General features: G+C 49.9%; 2 protein-coding genes and 1 non-coding gene across 3 annotated transcripts; 2 read left to right on the forward strand and 1 right to left on the reverse strand.

The window, feature by feature from the left end:
* Positions 1-344: 344 nt before the first annotated feature.
* LOC123189608 (ankyrin-3) lies at positions 345-7,494 on the forward strand. The gene is made up of 4 exons (XM_044602063.1): positions 345-794; positions 4,644-4,919; positions 5,430-5,567; positions 5,647-7,494. Exons 1-4 carry the CDS (start codon positions 456-458, stop codon positions 7,207-7,209), a joined length of 2,316 nt encoding a protein of 771 aa, XP_044457998.1. The 5' UTR covers positions 345-455; the 3' UTR covers positions 7,210-7,494.
* LOC123038513 (U6atac minor spliceosomal RNA) lies at positions 5,205-5,304 on the forward strand. Its single transcript, XR_006417898.1, has one exon. It is a non-coding gene; the product is annotated as a U6atac minor spliceosomal RNA (small nuclear RNA).
* Positions 7,495-7,941: 447 nt separating the features above from the next.
* LOC123189609 (ribosome-recycling factor) lies at positions 7,942-12,021 on the reverse strand. Its single transcript, XM_044602064.1, has 8 exons — positions 11,696-12,021; positions 11,344-11,487; positions 11,149-11,264; positions 9,446-9,537; positions 9,073-9,094; positions 8,932-9,000; positions 8,350-8,418; positions 7,942-8,274 (listed from the first exon to the last, which is right to left on the reverse strand). The coding sequence occupies exons 1-8, from the start codon at positions 11,883-11,885 to the stop codon at positions 8,194-8,196; spliced, it is 783 nt and encodes a 260-aa protein (XP_044457999.1). The 5' UTR covers positions 11,886-12,021; the 3' UTR covers positions 7,942-8,193.
* Positions 12,022-22,694: the final 10,673 nt, after the last annotated feature.

The raw sequence follows: 22,694 nt of genomic DNA on the forward strand, positions 1-22,694 counted from the left end.
TATAAGTTTGTTACTTCATCAATAAAGGCCGACGTTCTCCATAAAAAAACACAAAATCTTACATACGAGACCCCACCTGGCAGCCCAAAGCGCGCCAGTATCGTTCAATCGTTCCCTCTTGTCTGTCACACACACACTCTCTCCCATCAGGCTCCTGAGCCTGAGCCTGAGCCGGAGCCAAGCCGCGCGAGGCTCCTGAGCAGGGCTCACGCTCCACCCCACTCGCATCAATCGCGCATCACACTTACCCGTGGACCCCGCACCCAATTCACCGCGCAGTTACTTTACCCCCATCACCGCCCGTGTCAAGAGCCCACTATATATGACGCCTCTGGCGAGCCTCCGTCGCGCCCTCCCCCTTTCAAGTCTCCCCCCTGCCCACAGACAGACACGGAGAGATCGAAGCAGAGTGGAGGCTCCATACGCCGTCCGCCAACAGGAGCAAGCTCTCTAGAATGGCGGTGCTGCTGCGCCCGGCGGCGATCGCCGGCGGCCGGCAGGTGTGGCCGGTGGCGGAGGAGCAGGCCGACGCCGCGGCGGCGGCCTCCCAGCGGCTCGTGGAGGCGGTGGCGCGCGGCGACTCGAGGGAGGCGGGCGAGCTGCTCGCGTCCGGGCGCGCCGACGTGAACTACGCCGGGGTGGTGTGGCTCGACGCGCGGCGGGTGGCGGAGACGGCGCTGCGGGAGGGCGCCGCCGCCGAGCTGCGCGCGTCGCGCGAGGAGATCCGCGCCGACGTCTCCCCGCTCTTCCTCGCCGCCGGCAATGGGGACGTCGCGCTCGTCCGCGCGCTGCTCGTGAGTGCTTTGCTCCCCCCCTCCCTGCTTCGTCGTTTTGGGGCTTGCTCTGCTGCCGTTTCGCGTGTCCTGTGTCCCGTCTGCTGGGCGGTTTGGACAACAATCGCGCATGCTGCTTTTCGGCCGGTTTGATGCGTTTAGCCATGAATGCGAGCTCCGATTTGGCTTATCATGGCAAGCGTTTTATCGAGAATTTGTAGTACTATCAAGCACGAAGACACATTTTTGTCCTTATAAATAGTCTAGGAAAGGAAACATGGTGAGCGTGCGCTGCTCAAAATTTGAAGTGCCATAGGGGCGTAGGCCGGCCTTAGCCTAGCTAGCTCCATTCCTCCCACAGCATATAGAATCGCTTTACCTTTACCGAGCCGGTGAAGATTTTCAAACACATTTTTCGAATGGTCTCAGCGGGCGCTGGCAACTCACGGATGTACTACTACAAGTACAACACACTGTCTGTATCTCATACGCAGTACCCGATAGATAGAAGGTTGGCCATCTACTTCCATTCCATTCCAAATGAAAAGCTTTGTGCTCATCATAGTTCAGTGTACTGTATAAATGCACGCGCCAGGACAAATCCCATTTTTGGTTTAGTACGCGCTTGGCTTGGCCCCTCCTAGTAATCACATCCTACCCTCCAAAGTGGAGTTATATTAGACATAAAGGACAGTCATTACGAGATATTTTCCGGACCCAATCATGTGTTCCCTCGCCAGTCTTCACTTGAGGAACACACCCATTTCTCTGCAATTAGTTTCTGGAAGAGGGGCTACCAAGGAGTACTAGTAGTACCAGCCCGCATGGCCGCGATGGGGACCATGCTGCTTTGCGTTTGCAGTTCCTCTTTAATGCGTGTACGGACACATTTTGTTGTCTTGCCATGATAGAAATTGTGAAGCGGATGGGGGCATGGAGCCGCCCATGGAGCTCAGCTCACGCAGGGAAGCTTCCTGGACAAGCCCCGTCTAGTAGGAGCATGTCCTAGATATACCGTATATGTGCATCCATCGAGGTCTAGACATACCGTACAAAAATACATCCATACACACCTACGGTTTGGCATGTTACTGGTACAGCACATTGCGCTACAAAAATGTAGTAGTAGTAGTAAAAAAGTGGCGTCTCCTCGCAAAGAAAAATACGGCGTCTTGGCACCCTCCATTGTGCTCCTCAAGGTTGGTCTAGAAGGCAGGCCTTGTGACTACTCTGCATATGCTGCTGCGTAGAAGAGATGCAATGGAGTATTTTACAGACGATTTGGGGGACAGGGGTAGATGGGTTTGACTTTAACCCTGACCCATCCACGCTTTGTTTACTGCTGCCGATAATATAATGAATCAACTGCTGGAGCGTTTGATGGTGCTCCAGCAGTGCTGCTAATCAAGTTGTGTACTACTAGAGGCAAGAGAAGAGCTCAACCTCAACGCTTTGGTAGAAATCAATATATTCCCCCCTCGTGAGCGCGGTCGGGTTTGGTATCACGTGACCCCCAGAGTCCCAGCAGAGTCCATCCTACGTCCGTGTCTATGTCTTGTGTAGCGCACACTCCAGTAATCCTCAGATTTGTTGGATCCCATGCTACTCTGCCTTGGCCTTCGGTTGCCACCTGGGCCTAATCACTGATCACGGCCTCACGTGCCCCTCACGCGTAATCATGCAACATCGTTCTACTCTACTCTACGAGTGTGCCTCCACCTCCGAGATCCATGATCCATCTACGTGGCTTGCAGTGTCCGGCCGGCGTCATGGGGCGGCCCGATGCGCCATGCCAATGCTATTGAATGGGACTGGCAGGGGAGTAGGTTGCGACTGACGGGGCCGAGCACGAGCACGTACCCCGGCCGGCCATGACATGCCATGCCATGTACTAGTAGTTTTTGCCTCGCAGGCAAAGCGCACGGCGCATGTGTACCGGCACTCCCCCCTGATCTCTGCCAAGGCCAATAAATGCCATCGCCGGTGACAGGAGTCCCATGGCCGGCGTGTGGCCCTCGTCCGTCCCAGAGCGCATGCTTTGCTGCAGCATCTCGTGCGTTTGGAGCTCTTCGTTTGGCTGGCTAGCATGGAACGGGGATGCGGCCGGGCGTGCTGCACCATCTCGGTCTGCTGGGTCTTCCGGATCGGACAATTTAGGGCTGAACCTCTCGTGTGTTTTTAAGCGTGAAGCCGATCCCAAGACCTGTTGCTAGCACAGCCGATCGAGCTCAACCGGGCCGGCATGGCTTATGCCGGCAATGGCAACAACAGTAGCCGGTTTCATCCACGATCGGAGAGGATGGGGCCGCATCGGCTCGCCCAGCGGAACCACATGATCCGCATCTGCCATCTGCACAGGCAGGCAGGCCGCCGATCCAATACGTCCAAACCGCCCCAGCTGTATTTGATCACGCCATGAAACCTAGCCCCTTGAGAGGCTGAGCCCCAAGCCGGCCGGCAAGTAGGCCAAGGGCTATGGAAGTAGGCGATCCTTCTCCGTGGCAGCGCCAAGGGCCTCGCCATTAAAGATACCAACGCAACACGCATGTGTGTGACAGAAACCGTCCCAGTGCAATGCATCACGATCACATGCCCGATCGCATCGCAATCGCTCGGCCTCTGCATGGCTCCCCTGAGCCGGCACGGGGGAGAGGAGCCGGAGGAGGTATCGATACGGTACGGAGAGCTCACCCACGTACCCTGTCGTGCTCCTTGTCTCGTAGCCATGGTCTGCCTGCCCCCTCTGCCACCGGCCAGCTGTACCCCCCCTCTCATCACTCATGGCTAGCCAGCTACGCGCACTTGGCGCCCATGCACAGCCGCGGGCACGTCCTTCCTTGTCCTGCCGCGCCTGCCTCTCCTCGTGTACGTGTATCCGGTGGTGGCCTCCACTGTGCCTGTGCGCCATTCATGGTGACATGGGGAGACCATGCACTGTTAGGAACATCACCTCGGCTTAGTGCACCAGTGCAATGCATTAATGTTAGCGACGCGCAGTGCTGGAATATGGTGTAGGTTTCCTTGAGGTTGATACAGGGAGGTCTTGTTACACAGTGAGTGGATGGTTAAACTGGACATCTGACGTGACTTTTGATGCTTAACATCGATGCTCACAGCATCTTTCATTGCTGAACGGAACCGTTGTTCATGCATTCATTATGTTCGATTTTGTAGTAGAAAGTGAAATGAAAAACACGATGGGAAGCACTGTTTGTCTGTAATCGAGCAGCGCTTGACCAGAGCAAATGCGCAAGCCTGGATATTTTCTCGGTAGGTGTGGCCATCTTGAAAGCTACTACTGCTACATGCAGCAACGTTGGGCTGACACAGAGGTAATGAGGCCACAAACATAAAAGATTTGATATCTCGATAAGGTGGAGAGCGACGCCATCACCTGCAGAATTTTGACCAGCTTCCCTCTTCCAGTAGGAGGTCCCTTCTGTTCTCCTGCATAAATGAATCCTGGCATAGTGCCAATGCAACAGTACCTGCACAGCGCAGGCTCGCCGGCCAGCAGTCCACATATTGGTCACCACATCACCGACCTGACCGGACATAGTACGAGCAACAGCGACATTTGCTACCCGGCCAGCTATGGCTCCGAGTCCCGATGGGCATCGCCCTTGCCCCTCTTCTGGTAGTAGTACGTACGTTGTTGGACCATCTTCATCTTTACCTTCCGTGCAGTGAAAGCGAAATTAGAAGTAGGCCTTATGCACATTTTGTTTCAGGAATTCAACTGGCTTCGAGGAACTTTTTTACACAGCTCGATCCATGAACTTAATTATTCCCGTGATTATTAGTAGTTGTTGCAGGTTCGTTCTAATTACTTTGCAAGTTTCTGATGGTTCGTTCATGTGTGGCGTGCAGGCAAAGGGGGCGGACGTGAACGGGAAGGTGTTCCGTGGGTACCCGGCGACGGCAGCGGCGCGGGAGGGGCGCGCGGAGGTGGCGGAGCTGCTGGTGCGGGCCGGTGCGTCGCAGCCGGCCTGCGAGGAGGCCATCGTGGAGGCGGCGCTGCAGGGGCAGGCTGCCCTGGCGGCCATCTTCATGCGCTCCGACCTCGTCCGCCCGCGCGTCGCCGTGCACGCGCTCGTGTCTGCTGCTACTCGCGGCTTCGTCGACGTGGTCGACACGCTCGTCAAGGTATGCCCAGATGTTACATTTCTTTTCTTCTATCTTCTGGGCTTTTACCTGCGGCTTCGACTACATGGGCCCAAGTATTACATGGGCTTCTGGCAAAACGGTTTAGCACCAACATATGGGCTTGGGCTTCAACTGCTAGCGAAGTGTTGTCGTAGGGCTCAGGGCTGGGACGGCGTGGGCGCCGCGCGACGAGCCGCAGCATGGGGCGTCGTAGTCTTTAGTCCCACCTCGCTACTTTAGAGAAACTGTGACCGGTTTATAAGGCGAAGGGTAGCACACACCACCGTGTTCGTAAAAAGGAGAGACGGTTGGCATCTCCCCTGACAGAAACCTAGCACACTGCGGTTAAGGCTACCCGCTTCGGCGGATCTAACCCAATTTTTTTTTGCCGATTTATTTGTTTTTTAGAAAACAATTTGAATAAGATGTTTTTCAAAGTTTTCTACCCATGATTTTTTAACTAACTACTACTACAATGTTCTCTAATATCATCTGATTCTCTCGTTGCAGTGTGGGGCTGATCCAAACGCGACCTCCCGGGTGCTTCTGCGTTCTCTCAAGCCATCACTGCACCTCAACGTCGACTGCACAGCGCTCTTTGCCGCGATCGTGAGCCGGCAAGTCGCCGTGGTTCGTCAGCTACTTCAGGTGTGCACCGCTACATCCACAATCTCTTTTCGCTGTCGCTGCATTTGAGTTTTGACACCATTCTGCGCGTCTTCTCCAGGCTGGTGTGAAGAGGGACACCAAGGTGAGGCTTGGAGCGTGGTCCTGGGACGCGGCCACCGGGGAAGAGCTGCGCGTCGGCGCGGGTCTCGCGGAGCCCTACGATGCGGCCTGGTGCGCCGTGGAGTACTACGAGTCCACCGGCTCCATCCTCCGCATGCTCCTGCAGAACGGGTACTCGTCGGGCGCCACGCACCTTGGCCGGACGCTGCTCCACCACGCCATCCTCTGCGGCAGCGTCGGCGCCGTCGAGACGCTGCTGGCTTCTGGCGCGGAATGCGAAGCTCCCGTGAGGACGTCCCGCAGCGGCAGGTTCAGGCCTGTTCACTTGGCCGCGCGCCTCGGCCAGCAGGAGATCCTGCAGACGCTCACGGACAAGGGCTGCGACGTCAACGCCAGGGCTGAGGCTGGCGATGTCGCCATCATCCTGGCTGCGCGCCACAAGCAAGAGGACTGCCTCAGGGTTCTCGTGTCAGCCGGAGCGGACGTCGCGCTGTTGAACTTGGCAGGCGAGTCCGCGGCTTCCGTCGCTTCTTCGGGCGGCTGGAAGGCGGGCTTCGAACGCGCCGTTCTTGGCGCGATTCGGTCCGGAACCATCCCTCTGTCCAGCGATCGGCACGTGTTCTCGCCCATGATGTTCACGGCACGATGCGGCGATGCCGCCGCGCTGGAGGTGCTGCTCGCCCAGCCCGGCGTGGACGTGGACGAGCAGGACGCTGACGGGTGCTCGCCCATAATGGCCGCCGCCAAGGAGGGCAACGTTGACGCCTTCCGCGCCCTCGTCTTCGCCGGCGCCAACGTGAGGCTGTGCAACAAGCGTGGCGAGACGGCTATCGGGCTCGCGCAGCAGAGCAAGAAGAGGGACCTCTTCGAGCAGGTCATGCTGGAGTTCGCGCTGGAGAAGGGCATGCCGGCAGGCGGGTTCTACGCCCTGCACTGCGCGTCCCGGCGCGGCGACAGCGCGGCCGTGCATCACCTGGCGAGCACGGACTACGACGTCAACATGCCGGACGGCGACGGCTACACTCCGCTCATGCTGGCCGCGAGAGAAGGCCATGCAACCGTGTGCGAGCTCCTGATCTCCCATGGCGCCCGGTGCGACATCCAGACCCCGCGGGGCGAGACTGCGCTCTCCCTCGCGCGGTCGGCTTTGGCCACCGCGGCGTTCAACAAGGCCGAGGACGTGATCATGGACGAGCTGGGCCGGCAGCTGGTGCTGGCGGGCGCGCGCGTCGTCAAGCACACCAAGGGCGGGCGCGGGAGGCCGCACGGCAAGTCGCTGCGGATGGTCACCGCCGCCGGCGTGCTCCGGTGGGGCGGGTCGAGCCGGCGCAACGTGATGTGCGTGGAGGCCGAGGTCGGGGGCAGCTCGGCGTTCCAGCGGCACCGGCAGAGGAAGGGCCGCCGAGGGGACGACGCGTACGCGCCGGGGCTGTTCCGCGTGGTCACGGCGACGGGGAAGGAGGTGCACTTCGTGTGCCAGGGCGGGGAGGAGGCGGCGGAGCTGTGGGTGCGGGGCATCAGGGCGCTCACTAGGGCGGTGTTCGGCAAGCGGGGGAACTAGGTAGCGGCATGGCCTTCGCTCCGTGTAGGCTTTGGCTTTGGTAGCTTGCAGCAAGCGTGCCTGACGTGCCTGTAAAGAGTAGGGGACATTAGAGCAGCGAGTTGATGCGTGGAGTTTGGGGTATGCTGGCCTTCTGCTCGAAGGCTTTGCCGGGTTGCCATGATGTTTTTGGTTCAGGGCCTGTAGTTTGTACAGCTTTGGTGTATGTTTTTGGCCAAGTTGCTTTGGCTATGCTTGTAGTTGGCTTTCACTCTCACTATCTTCGAGAAGTTCGCCCTTTCATCACGCCTATGGCTCTATTCTTGATTCTTCTCTTCCCCAGTTTTTGCACACACAAAAAAATAATACGGAATGCCGTTTCTTAGCAGAAGTGATCTATTGCTCAAGATTATGCGACCTGGAGGAAATCGACACGACTTATGATAATGTAAAAAATGATCTTACATTTTGGAATATATTTTGAGACGGGAGTAGTTGTGGTTGGAAAAGAGGTCAATGTTGGCTCCAGGTCGAAGAATTGACCAAGTTCATCAAGTCGAGAAAGGGCTAGGAAAGGGTTTAAATGATCTTATATTTTGATTTTGGGATGGAGGGAGTAGCATTTTAGTCCACGAAAACATACCAAAAGCGACCTGTTGATCAAGATTATGTGGGTAATCACAGCTAGTAACAGATAAGACTCCGACAGACGGCCAGGCATAGTACAACGGCTGAACAGGAGAAACCATAATGGGCACACTAAATCAGTTTTCATTCTCAAGTATCAATTCGTGGCTACCTACACCATAATCAAAGTTGCATCACCAACACCTGCCAGCTTGTCCTGGCTATCACATTGTTTTGAATTGCTAACAATATGGCTACAATGCCACAAGGTAAAACTATTATCTTTGATATGGCTGCGGCACCTCAGTGGCTCAACATCACTGGCATCGAAGTTGTGTAAGGTAAACGAAGGAAGGAACATCAGCTAGATGGACAGGCTCAGCTTCCAGAGATTTCCTTCTCCTTGGCCTTGCACATATCATCTGCCGACTTGATGAACTTCTTGGTCAATTCTTCGACCTGGAGGAAACATAATGTGTAAGATATTTACTACCACACAACATATTCCCTTTGAGAACATTGTTCAGTACTCACTTCTTTCTCGAGTCGCTTTATATCATCCTTTGGCATGCTAGATGAAGATTTCTTTATTGTATCAAGTGCCTGGAAACACAAGGGAAATGCATATATATAATGTAATAATACGAAAGGGCATAAGAGAATCGAAATTGAATCCTAATATTTCAGAGAAACATGAGTAGTCGTGAGGATCAAATGCTAGGACAAGCCGTATATTCAGAAAATACTACAGCATGACAGTGAACATTATACACAAGGAAAACTGTAGAGTAAGAATACAATTATATAGATCAATTTAGTAGTCTTCAGCACCGTTCCCTTCATGAGGTCATAATACTGTCGCATGGTTTTCTAATTCTAACTCTTATAATAGGCCAGAGGACAAGTGGAGTAAGCGCACCCTCTTTCAACAGATATCATATGAGAAATACTACATCATAAAATTCATAGCTCTCTCCTAAATGCAAGTCCCAAAAGAAAACATATACCCGGTGACAATTGCCTGAATGAACCATACAGTGACACTACAAATATCCAACTAAGCCTTCAAAACATCGATCATCATAAATTGAAGAAACGAGAGTAATGTAAAATTACCTTTTGGCGTGCTCTTCTAATACTTTGCTTGAAATCCTCAGCAGATTTAGTAACAACCTTACACATTGCCTATATTCAAGACCAGAAAATTCATTAGTAGTTTCAAGAATAAAAGTGAGATTTAAGCTTAGTTAATCTTACCTGCATAGTCTCTTTCGTCAATCTGCACAGGGACAAATTAAATTAGAAGGCGCAAACAAATTTAAGACCAGAAAGTGCATGTAGTAAAAAAGATGATAAATATGAGTGCAACTTATCGCAAGTTTGTGGACAGTAGTGGACCTAGAAAGTACTCCCTCCGTTCACAAATATAAGATGTTTGGATATTTCAATATGGACTACATACTGACTGAAATGAGCAAACAAATACACTAAAACATGTCTATATACATCCGATTCACAAAAAAGTTAGAACATATTATATTTGTAAATGGAGGGAGTAACTCTTAAATCACTTACAGGTAAGCACAGACCTACGATAAACAATAACAGTAACATTACAATTTACACTTACGGAGGTACAGCTGCAATAATCCTACTGCCGTCAGGGGTTGGATTGATGCCCAATGGAGATGAAGCGATTGCATTCTCAATAGACTTCATTGTCTGTACAACAATTGGTTAGAATCAGTCACAAGAAGTTTAAGAAGTTAAAATCATTGTGCTAAATAACATTTGTAGGGCCTGCAGTAGCATTAGTGGGCACCATTTCTTCGACGCAGAATTCATAGTATATCGCTTGCCAGACCGCTACATCACTAGAGCATATGTCTATTTTTCCCCCACGCGTCGCAGTGACTATCTTGTCATGCTAATAACTTATAGGGATAAGTATATTTTTCATCCCTGAACTCTAGCAAAAGTTCAGAAATCGTCCCTCAACTCCAAAACCACCAAAACTCAGTCCCTCAACTAATTAAACTGGATACTTTTCATCCCTGGTAACGCTTAAGGTGGTTATAGTATGACATGGACCCTGGTTTCGACTAAAATGGGCCATGTAGCCTGGTTTTGACTACTAGCGGGCACCCTGCCGGCTCGCTCTCTCTCATTTTTTGATCCCCTTTCTCACTCACAAAACAGAGCGGGCGGCGGTGGCGATTTAGGCAGCGGCGGTCTGGCCCGGTGGCGACCTACGGACCTAGGCAGGGCAGTGGCTGTCTGCTGCGTACCTGGGCACGGCAGGCGGCGCTCTTGACCCATGAGACCAAGTGACGGCGACGGCGACTTGGGCAGGGGCGCACGGCGAATTGTGGAGCCAGTTCAAGCAGATGGCGTCCTCGGCAAGTTCAAGCCGCAGCTGTACGAGTTGTTGATGCAGAAGGATGAGCTGCTGCTGGAGAAGACTGTTGACTTACAAGTGCAGAAGAAGAGGAATGTGATGCAGTTTGTTGTATTGATGTGTTTCATCACAGCAGTTGTGTACGCTTTCATGATGTATATGTAGGCAATTGAGTACTAATTTGTAGATAAGTCGGTGAGAACTTGAAGTGGTATGTAATCTGACTATGCTAATTTGTCATGGAAAATTCTGTTTGCTGCCACATTGCATGGCAATTGAATGTCCAGCAATTGAGCAATCTGACTATGTGTTGACAGTAATGGTACGCATTAGAAGTGGCTGTGGCAGGAGTGCTCTGCATAGAGCTTGACCATGTGTACGCGCATGAGTTTCTTTCTTCATCCTGGGCAACTCCAACATATGTTCAGCATTTCATTGATAATATATTTTGTCCCAAAACTGGACAGTCCGACAAGGTCTGAACAAAGAAAGTGTATGCCATAGTTTGAATTGAATAAATTGTAGAGAACATAGCTTAACAAAATCTGAATATAACTGAAAATAGTCTAGACATTTCAGAGCGTTGTACTGAATTTAGTTGGACATAGTCTGGACCGAATATAGCTGAACATAGTCTGAACCGAATATAGCTGAACAAGCTCTATGTCAGACTAAAACCACCTTAAGTGTTACCAGGGACGAAAAGTATCCGGTTTAATTAGTTGAGGGACTGAGTTTTAGTGGTTTTGGAGTTGAGGGACTTATAAATAACTCATTAAGGTTAGGACCAAACATAGCACACACATTTTTCCCCGAACACGAAAGCATACATGAAATTATGGCATTGCGGGCTCCTGCACGTGATGCACCAAAGTGGTATCAAAATGTATTAATTTGTCAGATTTACTATCTATATAATGAAGAAAGGCTCTTACATTAGGATCATAGGGCATCACTGATAGGGTATGCGAATCTAGGACAGAAACAACAGCAATACGACTCAGTCCAACTTTAACATCCCCAGTTTCCACCATGATGTGGTCAAGCATGCCTGCAGAATACATCGGTTACATCAACAGCATTGGCCAGCAGAAACAATGACACAATGAAGATGCAAATCATAATTATACCAGGAGAAGCTCTCCCTGTCCGAAGTTTACTCAGCTCTCGCGACAGCGCAACGACGGCAGTGTCCATTTGTGCAGTCGCGGCCGATTTGACAGTCGGCCCGATATCAGGAGCGGCCTCAACGGTATCACTTCGACTATCATTCTCTAGGCAATGACCAAGAAGCAAGAATATCAAGTCTCTGATTACATCCCTATAATGATCCATCCCACAAGGTAATTGCAGTGCACTGATTTAAGAATTACGGAATCGAATAGAGAAGACCTAACAAGGAACAAACAAAACATAGTGGCCTTCTACCAAACAGCATCTAAGGGGCAAGGTGAGTCGAGGAGGGCGGGTGCGGCAACTTACTCGATTTCTTCCCTTTCGCGAAGCCCCTCCGGATCTCAAGGAGGAAAAAGTGCGTGGTGGGCAGGTTTCTTGCGGCGGCAAGGGATCCGGCGGTCGGTAGGCGGTGGACGGAGGTGGAAGCAGAGGAGGCGGCGGCGGCGCGCAGGGTGCGGGCGGCGACTGCGGCGCCTCGCCGCAGGAGGAGCGCCATGAGGGTTCTGACAAGAAGGGGTCTATAGAGGACTCGGGGTTCTACGGGCTCCGTCGGCAAGCGGCGGCGGCGGCGGAGGCGAGAAGGGTTTTGTACTTTCGATGGGTTTTACTGCTTTGGGGGAGAAATACAGGCTTCGACCACTGCCCTCTTAGGCCCTTAGTTGGACCAGCCCACTCGTGTGAAGTAACTGGCCTCGTTGATTCCCAGGATTCTCAAAACAGGGAAATACATTTCCCTAAAAAAAAGGAAAAATACACGATCACAATGAAGTGTTCATTTGAATTCGATAGGATTAGCAAAGAGTATTTCACAGAAGAAACAAATAAGTTCTAAAAAGAGATTGAAGTGGTTGCTGGATTTCCTATAACATATAGTACAAATGATTCCTTAGGAAAAACAATCCTATATAAGATTTAATCCTATGATTAAACGACCAACATAGCAAAGTTCCTAAGGATTCTAATCCTCCAAAAATTCTATGAAATTCTTTTGATTCAAGTATGTTGTGTCATTAACCATAGCTTGCCATCTATGGAGTTAAAGACAATATATTCCTACACTGAAAACATTAAATTCGAAATTTGTTTGACACTTTTGCAGAAAAACACAGAAAAAACCGAGATTTAAACCCGTTTTTCTGGTCCCTCCCAAAAAAAATCGAAATTGAGAAAAAAAATGTTCAGACCCCATGCAACGTGTATTTTGACTTAATTAATTGTTCGGATAGACATATAGTAAAGTATATATCTATAATTTGTGCAACCAATAGTAAGTAGTATAATGGTTAGGATCCCACTCGTGCAACGTAATTTATCGAGTTCGAAACCTGAATAGCTCACTGTTTTTGATTATGTTCAGTTAGCTGACGTGGAGAGTTAACGGTAAATAACGGAAATGTAGTCAAATGTATACCTCGAGTACAAGTTTATGCATCAAAAATGTAATTAGCTCATAATAATAATACTAAGTAGTCCGCGACGTCAGCAGTCACCACTACCTCCGACGAAATGGTGGTATAGATAGTGGCGGAGCTTGATGAAGATTGGTGAGGGGGCAAAGAAGACAACTTATGCATAAACTCTAAGAAACCATGGATATTTAAATCAATAATCAAGGATACACTTAAGACTTTTTATAGAGTATGAGGGGAGGGGGGAGGGGGCTATGCCCCCCCTTGCCCTCATGAAACTCCGCCATTGGGTATAGGTGATGGACATGACAATGGCGAGTGTTAACAGAACCATCACATACTCCCTCCATTCCGCAATGTAGTGCTTCCTCTATCCCCATGCTTCAATTTTGACCGGAGATTTAACTACCAAGACCGATTGTGGCGGGAGCAAAAATTATATCAGTGAATTCGTATTCGAAAGAAGTTTTCAATTATATATTTTTTTCTCCCGCCGCAGATGGTCTCGTTAGTTAAATTTATGGTCAAAGTTGGACCTCGGGAAGCGCGGACGCACTATATTTTGGAATGGAGGGAGTACCATTCAAGCCTGGGATCTGCGAGAAGAAGAACTCAACGATGTCGTAGATGGCAATGTACAGTGTCGTGGAAGAACTTCTGCAATGACCCATGTGCCCTTCCTTGTGGAAGCATCCCGCCTCCTTGATCGCTCTGTTCATCGGCAACACATATGAAATCCAGCAAAAAGGGCATGAAGATTGGCAAGATACAACAGGTAGCAAGTCGTGGTGGAGTCTGAATTAGTTTAGTTCCTTACAACATACTGACGGAGGCGACGATGGTAATGCCGATGGCGAAGCCGACTAGGTTGACGAACTGAATGGAGCCGCAGAGTTTCACCATGGACCCACCAAGGGCGGTGCTTTCATGACCTGGCCCACATCTGGTCGTCGGCCCAAGGCTACCGGAGGAAACAGACGTTTGGCCCGGGAGCTGGAGTCCCAAAAGCTGGCACAAACCAAGGGAACTAAGGAACAAATAGGCATGAAGACGTCAGCTCCTAATCGGCGTTGTTGGCGCCGGTTGCATCCTCGCCAGTTCCCCCCTGGTCCCTCGATCGATCGCCGTTGACTTTGGAAAAGGAAAAAAAGGGGGGAAAATCAGGAATTAAAAAAATTTCATGGATGTACAAAAATCACAAACTTCAAAAAAGTTCACGAATTTGAGGAAAAAATCAATAATTTTGGAAAAAGAAATTGAAAAAATATTGGAAAGAGGTTAATCAAATTTGGAAAAGTTCATAGATCTTGAAAAAAGTTTATCATTTTTAAAAAATTCATCGAATTTGAAAAAATGTTCAAAAACTTGAAAAATTTCATCGAATATGAAAAAAATCAAAATTGAAAATTCATTGATATTGGAAAAAATTCATTGAATTTGAAAAAAAATCATTGATTTTGCAAAAAGTTCATCTAATTTGGGGAAAAAATCATCGTATCTGAAAAACGTACATCAAATTTGGAAAAGTTCATCAATTTTGAAAAAAAAATCTTTGAGTTTGAAAAAAATCATCAATTTTGAAAAGAAAAATCACACATTTAGCAAAAGGAAAAAGGAAAAAACAAACAAAGAAAAGAAAAGAAAAAAGCCGAACGAAACCGTTCCAAGAAAAAACAAAAAAACTGTAAGGAAACACAAAGATGAGGTGGCTGAGTTGGTTAGCGCGGCGTGCATATCTACTACCCCTATAAAAGCACGAAAGGGCGGAGAACCAGTTCATCTTATCCATCAAATCGTGTGATCTGACAGTCTACATTGCTCCAACGTACTAAACATGTTTTATGCTTTAATTACCCACCATGCCATTAGCCTGGCCGCTATCCTCTACTGCCTCTTTCAAAGTAAAACAAAACTGCTGCCTCCCGCTAACTAGCCACTAATCCAATGCACGCACGCATCACGTACGTTCTCCCCTGAAAACTAATCCCACTCAAATCACGTCCCCTCGATCTCGATACGATCTGTCTTGGCAAAACGCCTCCACCGCCAGGACGTCCTGCCGGGTCGGCTGCCGCTTCACGCCGAAGGGCGCCGGAGGGGCATGTAGCGCCGCCCGCCGGGAGATGTTGTGGCCGTGTATGAGGACCAGCTGCCGCGGGAGTGGCCGTGTCCCCTGGCAGCCACGCCGGAGGGCGCCATTCGCCGCATCGCCTCCTTGATGTCGGCCAAGAGAGCTCAGGCGCCGCTTGCCGGTGCGGCGACGGAGGTCCTTCCGGTCTCCACGGGGCGCGCATGGCGTCCTCCCCAAGGCGGGAGCAGACGCCATCACAAGGGCCTCTGGAACAGCACCGGTACACGTATATATCAAGACATCGAATTCTTCTCTTTTCTGTTTCGCAAAGATTGCAACTGACACTGTTGTATGTGGTTTTACCTGCAAGTGAAGCTCTGATCCCTTTGTTGGAGTTCATGGAGATGAATGTGTAAGCGCAGTACGGGGTCAACCTTGACAGGGAGGTGCTGGAGATCTTACAAGCTGAATCCAAGGCCGAGCAGGTAATAGATCTACAATAACGTCATACCTGTTAAATTAACCTACGTTTGATGGATCGTTGGTTCATATCTAGGGGATATCAGGATGGATTGGAGTGTTTGTCTCCATTGAATTTTTTGCTGTTTCTGTTGATTTGAACCCTGAAATTGATGCATTTTGTTACCATTATGAAAATAGAAACCGAAGACTGGAGCACAAACTAGCTAGCTTCTTCGTGCATGCTGCTACCTGCTAGCTAGCGACTATAGTTTGCAAATTATGGCCTTGCACTCTGTTTATGTGATGTCTGCATATGTACGAGATGCATGCACTTGCTTGCTGAGTTGCACTCGAGGCGTATTGATTATAAGCCCACACATACAGATTGAAGAATGGCATGAAATGTTACCGTCTGTTGGTGATAGTGCTTTGCATGATTTTAGGACTTAGTGGATACACTGATCTAAATTTGATAGATGTTTCTTATTTAGTTTTTGTTTCAAACGCATGCTTTAATTGATAAACACTGTTACTGAGGAAGGTCTTGTTCCAAATGCACATGCCTTCCATGTTTAACTCTGAACAGAATGAACCGCACTTGCTACAAACAGACTGAACTGAATGTATAGAAATATGTACAGGTTCCCCTATCCCGCTCGCCCCTCCGGCTGATGCATGTCCTCCCCAACAATGGTCCGACCACCCGAGCACGGATCCAACATCTAGCACGTGAATCCTCGCCGTCCCCATCCTCAACGAAGCTACAGGGAGCAGATTTTGCGGAATCTACCCTTTTGTGTTACATTTGTTGCCATCCAAATATTTTGCACAAACACCTTAAATTTTGCTGCGTGTGAGCTATTCTAATTTAAATTTACATGACATTTTAATTTCATATTTCGAATTAAGATGCCATGAGCACTTTTGGTTGTGTTAGCTCTACTCCACTTTGTCATTTCTTGATGTTTGGATTGGCCATATCTTAGTGTCCATCATTGCTAACATTAGGAATTATATGCACATGAAGCTGAATTACAATATAGAAGACTTTGATGAAGATATACATTTTATATTTAGAAAAGATATGTAAGTCCTTTTATGTTCCCTCAGTAGTTATTCAAGGTACCAAATTTATGAAATTTCAATTGATCAAGGGAGCATTGGTCTAATTTAAAAAAAGATTAGTGGCTTATTTTGTTCACGTATATTTAGATGAGGCGGAGAAAATTTCTTGCTGAGCTTTTATTGTGTGTTGCACGTCCAAACTTATGTAATTAAAACTGTTGTGTTTTTAGTTAGGAATAGATGTATCTCGCTGGCATGAAACTATTTTCGATCTTCAAAACAAGCATTAGTAGAGACGTGCGTTGCACGTGCAAGATTACTAGTAACAAGGAAGTCGCAGTTTGAATCACGCCCACGCACGCAGGTGTTTTGCTCGTTAAAAAATAGGGAAAAAGGAAAGATTGGCAACCCAACTAGACGCGGGCACGAGCGCCTGTTTGCGAAAACAGTAGAAACGGGTGCTTGAAGCGTTATATAGGGAATGCCCACGAAGACAGCGTGAGGCATCGTCGAGTTTCTTACTAGACCATTTCTCTCTTTCTCTCTGTATCTCTCCCTCCCCTGATATTCCTCCTATATAAATTGGAATTGACAAGCGAGTGCATCACACTTGGTATGAGTTGACCCGTTAGTCCATTTGTGGTTGGCGGCGACCTAGCATTTCTGCCGTAATTCCTATCTCTCGGTAGGAACTCCAGATCTCGGAGTCAATCTGGCGCCCAAGAGAAAGGGGCCTACGGTGGTGGACGCGAGAATTATGGCAACAATGGAAATCATAGAACAACACGCCTCGGAGACCAACGCCAAGCTCGACGACATCGTGCTGCAACTGCAGGGGCTCAGGGCATCTTCAGCCACGCCCTCAAGAAGGCCTCCTCAAACATTTTTTCTGTGCCGATGCCGAAAAAACGGTCCAGTCGCGCCTCCAGGAACCCGATTTTCACCGGCCTGGGCCGAAAACAGCGCCGGCGGATCCAGGCCGAACCCGGCGCGCTGGGGGCGCCCGGGGGCGCCGGGGCGAACTGTTTTGGCGCGAAAAAGCCGCGGGCCAGCCGCGTCAGGGACACGGCGGCTCGTCTCCCCCCAACTGCCTCGGTTCCCGCGGGGAATCAATGGCAAGGCTGCCGCCGGCAGCCTTGCCATTGATTCCTCACGGGCGGCGTGTCTCGGTACGGCGCGCCGACGCCTCCCCTCCCTCGCACGCGTACACACGCGCGCGGAGCGGCTATAAAAGCCGGCGGTTCTCGCCGGTGCCCACACCAGACTCACCCCTCGCCGCCGCCCAACCCCTCTCTCTCCGTCTCCGTCTTCCTCTCCCGAGCGCCACCGGCAGCCCCTCTCTCTCCCTCTCTACCACCGCCGAGCCCGTCGCCATGGCAGAGCGCTTCCCCGGAGACGAGGCGGCGGCGAACGGCTTCGGCCGCTGTTCGCTCCGCGAACAGGAGTCCTGGCTCCTGTTCCAGGCGAACATGCCGGCACCGCCGGACATGCGCGCCGGGCCGACGGGGTGGCGGCTCAGCGACGGGGGAGTGCCCGTTCCCCCGTTACCCGATGCCGTGGCGAAGCCCACGTACTTCGCCGAGGAGGTCGAGGTCGTGCGCGCCTCCCTGACCGACGACGAGCGCTCCCTCCCCCAGTACGCCGCCGGCAATCACGCGGCTTGGGCGGCGTACTTCCAGCGCCGCCAGCAGCAGCGCCTGGCCTCCACCAACGACGCGCCGGTGGTCGGCGGCGTGAAGAACAGCGTGGGGCGCCACCTGTGGTGGGGCGTCCCGGGCCGCACGCTGGAGGGCGTGCTGACGCACCTCGACGGCGGCAACAACCCGCCGTTGACCTATCCTGTGACGGGGGCCGCCCCGTCGCAACACCGACGCGCATGGGCGCCAAGGAGGTTCGCCTCCTCCTCGTCTTCCTCCTCTCGCTCATCTTCCCACTCCTCCGATTCTCCGGCGCTTCTCGGCGTCAAGGCCGAGCCCGCGGCGGAGACGCCAATCGGTCGGCGTACTCGCAGCGTCGGCATCGTCATCAACGAGGGCGGCCGGCGCACCCCCTCCTCGTCGGCTCCTTCGCGCTTCGTCAAGCCGAAGATGGAGCCCGGGGCTGGCGCCGGTGAAGACGGAGCCGGGGCTGGCGCCGGTGGAGGCGAAGTTTGACGACGACGACGTCACCCTAGAATGGGCGCGCCAGGACTCCATTGCGATGGAGAAGGCGCGCCGGGAGAAGGAGAAGGAATGTCAGCGCGCCGCCCTGCGCCGCTTCGAGGAGCGCCGACGCGGCCGCGTTGAAGACGGGGTCGTCGTCTTATGCGACAGCGACGACGACGCGCCGCCGCCAGTCCGCCATGGTGACGCCGGGCAGGGGTCCAGCAGGGGCGCCCGCGTCAAGGAGGAGAAGGCCGACGACGACGATGGCGGCGACGGCGGCGACGACTTCAGCCCTTTTCTTTTTTAGATTAGGTTAATGTAATAAAAATGCGCGAATTTCACCGAAATTTACCATGTTTGGCCGAAATTTAACTAGTTTTTATCATAACTTCGCCGAACGGTCCTTTTCTTTTAAATACGCGCATGGGGGCGGCCCTGGGGGCCGACGGCTGGGGACCGACTTGCCCCCAGGGCCATTTTTTGCGCCGGCTCACCCCCAGGCGGCGCTTTTAGACGCCCCCTGGGGGGCCAACGGCTGGAGATGCCCTCACAGACTGGATGTAGACGATGGATTCAAAGTCGAAGACACTGGCCGCATCGGGCCCCTCCTACAACTACACGCGGAGGACGTGTCCTTGCATCTGGGGGCACTCGAGTTAGCCTCCCAGCGACCAGCCGATCCAGCGCCATGCCTCCCACCGTCGTCATGCATGCTGATAGAGCTGACCGTCCCAACAGGCACGACAGGCTACATCTTCCAAGGAGGCAATTCTGGGGAATCCTCGATTCCCCGATCTGCCTCCGGCTAACGGTATGCCTAAGCATATGTCTCCAACGTATCTATAATTTATAAAATATTCATGCTATATTTACATGAGTTCTATATGGTTTTGGTGCATTTTTATACTATTTTCATGGACTAACATATTAATCTAGTGGCCAGTGTTAGTTGTTGTTTTCTGCTTGTTTTTGGTTTCTAGAAAATCCATACCAAACGAAGTCCAAACACGATGAAATTTTTTGATGATTTTTTTCTGAAAGGCAAGAGACTCAAGAAGTTTCGGGGGAGCACCAGAAGACTCATAGGGGCCCACAAGGTAGGGGCGCACCCTAGTGCCTTGTGGGCCCCCGTGCCCCCTCCTGGCGTGATTCCAGCGCTGAAAATTCTTATATATTGGAAAAAACCGAAAGTTAACCTAGAACTTCTCATCCGTCGCCGCAAACCTCTGTTCCTAAGCGATCTCATATGGAGGCCTTTCCTGGTACTCTGTCGGAGGGTGAAGCCATCACTAGAGGCCATCTTCAGCATCCCCGCGGCCTCCATGATGGTGAAGGAGTAGTTCACCCTTGGGGCTGATGCTATGTAGCAGTAGCTATGTATTTGATCTCTCGCTCTCGTGTTCTTGATTTGGCAAGATCTTGATGTACCATGAGCTTTGTTAATATAGTTAGATCATACAGTGTTCTTTCATTTCTATCTTTTGCCGTGATAATTGAGTCATACTCTTTGAAATTCTTTGTGTTGGATTGAATATTATGAATCTGAAATTGTTTGATTCATATCAAATAATTAACTCGCGGATACTCGTGGTAACATTGGGGTATCAAAGATGACATTAGAGTTGATTGATGTGTATCATATGGTTCTATTGTAGTACGATCTCTAGGGCTATTTGTGTCACTTAGGGATGGCTCAATAGATTGATTGGAAAGATAACTTTGGGTGGTTTTGCTAGCTACAATAATTTCATCTTATTGTTGATAAGAACTTTGAAGTGACTCTTTATCGCATGTTGAGGGATTATTATGCGATTCAATTATGTTAGTACTATTGAGAAATCGCAGTAGTGTAAGTATGAACCCTAGGCCTTGTTTCCAAGCATTGTAATACCGCTGTGCTCATTTTTATCACTTGCTACCTTGCTGTTTTTTTATCATTTTAGATTACAAAAATCTATATTTACTATCCATATTATACTTGTATCACCATCTCTTCACCAAACTAGTGCACCTATACAATTTACCATTGTACTGTGTGTGTTGTGAACATAAGAGATTTCTTGTACTCCCTCTATTCACTTTTATAAGACGTTTTAGACAGCTCAAATTGAATTGTTTTGGGTGTTATCTTAAATGTCTAAACGGTCTTATAAAAGTGAACGGAGGGAGTAATTAATTGCATGATTACTTGAGAGAGACTATCTTCATCCTACACCTTCATGGATTGTTACTTTAGGCCATCCACTCGAGGGAAATTTGTTGTTGTCCAAAACTCTGCGTTTGGAGGCCCAATAAAGCCTACAAGAATAAGCTGTATAGTAGACATCACCTACTCATGACCATCATCTGTTCGATACCGAGCCTCCCTCTAGCGAGCGCCATAGTCACTACACACATCATCCTCACGTTGGAAGTATATGTAAAATTGATTTTCGTAAGTTTGATGGGGACGATTATCAAGTGCAGCTAGATAATTGTGAGCTCTATTTTGAGATTTATGGGGTTTCGGAGCAAATGAAGGTGAAATTCGTCACTCTAAATTAAGTAGGCAATGCTGCGCTCCACCTCAAATTAGTCCAGAATGGTATGAAATTTCACTTGTGGGAGGAGTCGTGCACTGTAGTTCGCTGTAGGTGAGGCAAAGATAGGCATCAATTTCATATGCGCCAACTATTGGTGCTCACACAAGTAGGATTAGTTAAGGAGTTTTTTCGAAAAGGGGGATTAGTTAAGGAGTACACCACAAAATTTGGCATCATGCGTCATCACATTCTCTTAGTTGATCCCAGTACTCATGAAGTGTTATTTGTTGAGCATTATTTTGCTAGGCTGTGTCCCGACATTCATTTTGCTGTTAATTTTCATCGTCCTGAGGATATCGATACTACAAGCTACCTGGCTTTGTTTCAGGAAGTGGAATTGCAGAACAAGAAGCTCATGGGGTCTCTGAAGATCTCTGGGCATTCATCCTACAAACACTCTACTGCTACGGCTTTAGAAAAGAACAAGCAAAGTTGCGGTTACTGATGAGAACCACAAGATGTCGAGAAACTTGAAGCACTGAGAGCCTGTCACAAAGCCAAGAATATATGTTTCAAGTGTGGAGATATGTAGTCACAGGACCACAAATGCCTCGATAAAGGCCCAATTCATGTCATGGAGGAATTGCTAGAAATACTATATTTCAATGATCTGCCTGATCCACAACACCTCACAGATTCAAGTTCTGACGAAGAAGTGATGTTGTTGTCATGCTCTTCCACGGCTGCTACACCGGTCAATAGACGTACTATGCGCCTGCGCAGTATGCAAGCATTATGTGCTCATATTAGTGGACTCAAGGACAAATTATTCTTTCATTGACTCCAAATTGGTTAATACTCTACAATTTCAGTCCCAAGAGATGCCGCCAGCCCGGTATGTTATTGTATAGGAGGTGACACTTTGACAGGTTCCCGGATTATTCCTCAATTTTCTTGGTGGACTCAAGGTTATACTTTTAGTCAGGATGCTAAGGTGTTGTCCTTAGGGTGGTATGACCTGATCCTTGGGGGTGACTGCTTGGAAGATCATAGCCCTATGTGGGTTCATTGGCGCCAACGTTCGATGCGTTTCACACATGAAGGGCGACGTCTTGCTTTGCAAGGTATACGGGACAAAAAGATACCTTGTAAATCGTGACCGCAAAGAAACTTCGCGGGCTGATTCGCCAAGGAGCTGTACAACATGGGATTCGGATCCAAGAACTGCAGCAGGATCAAGGTGAGGATCTTATGACCATGGACAATAATGATTCTGCATCTCTGGATACTATGGCTTGCATTTCATAGTTACTAGAGGAGTACAGGGATTTGTTTCAGGCTCCCACTGCCTTACCTCCTCGTTGGCCGCAAGATTATAAGATCAATTTGGTTCCATGTGCTCAACCTATTAGTGCACACCCCTACCATTGCACTCCACATAAAAAGGATGGAATCAAATGACAGATTCAAGAGATGCTGCGCAATTGTACAATCCGTCTAAGTTCGAGTCCTTTTGCCTCTCCGGTGTTGTTGGTGCGTAAGAATGATGGCTCATGGAGCTTTTGTGTGGACTATCAGTTGTCAAGCCCATTGTGGATGAGCTGTCAGGTGCTCAATGGTTCACCAAACTAT

This window comes from Triticum aestivum, chromosome 2A, assembly GCF_018294505.1.
Source record: "Triticum aestivum cultivar Chinese Spring chromosome 2A, IWGSC CS RefSeq v2.1, whole genome shotgun sequence".
Classification (NCBI taxonomy): domain Eukaryota; kingdom Viridiplantae; phylum Streptophyta; class Magnoliopsida; order Poales; family Poaceae; genus Triticum; species Triticum aestivum.

Excerpts from the sequence above, each read along its gene's own strand:
- LOC123189608 (XM_044602063.1), top strand. The coding sequence starts at position 456 with ATGGCGGTGCTGCTGCGCCCGGCGGCGATCGCCGGCGGCCGGCAGGTG. Across the intron at positions 4,920-5,429 it reads TGGTCGACACGCTCGTCAAG|TGTGGGGCTGATCCAAACGC; the intron begins GTATGCCCAGAT and ends CTCTCGTTGCAG. Across the intron at positions 5,568-5,646 it reads TGGTTCGTCAGCTACTTCAG|GCTGGTGTGAAGAGGGACAC; the intron begins GTGTGCACCGCT and ends CGTCTTCTCCAG.
- LOC123189609 (XM_044602064.1), bottom strand. The coding sequence starts at position 11,885 with ATGGCGCTCCTCCTGCGGCGAGGCGCCGCAGTCGCCGCCCGCACCCTG. Across the intron at positions 11,488-11,695 it reads CGCGAAAGGGAAGAAATCGA|AGAATGATAGTCGAAGTGAT; the intron begins GTAAGTTGCCGC and ends GTCATTGCCTAG. Across the intron at positions 8,419-8,931 it reads TTAGAAGAGCACGCCAAAAG|GCACTTGATACAATAAAGAA; the intron begins GTAATTTTACAT and ends TTGTGTTTCCAG.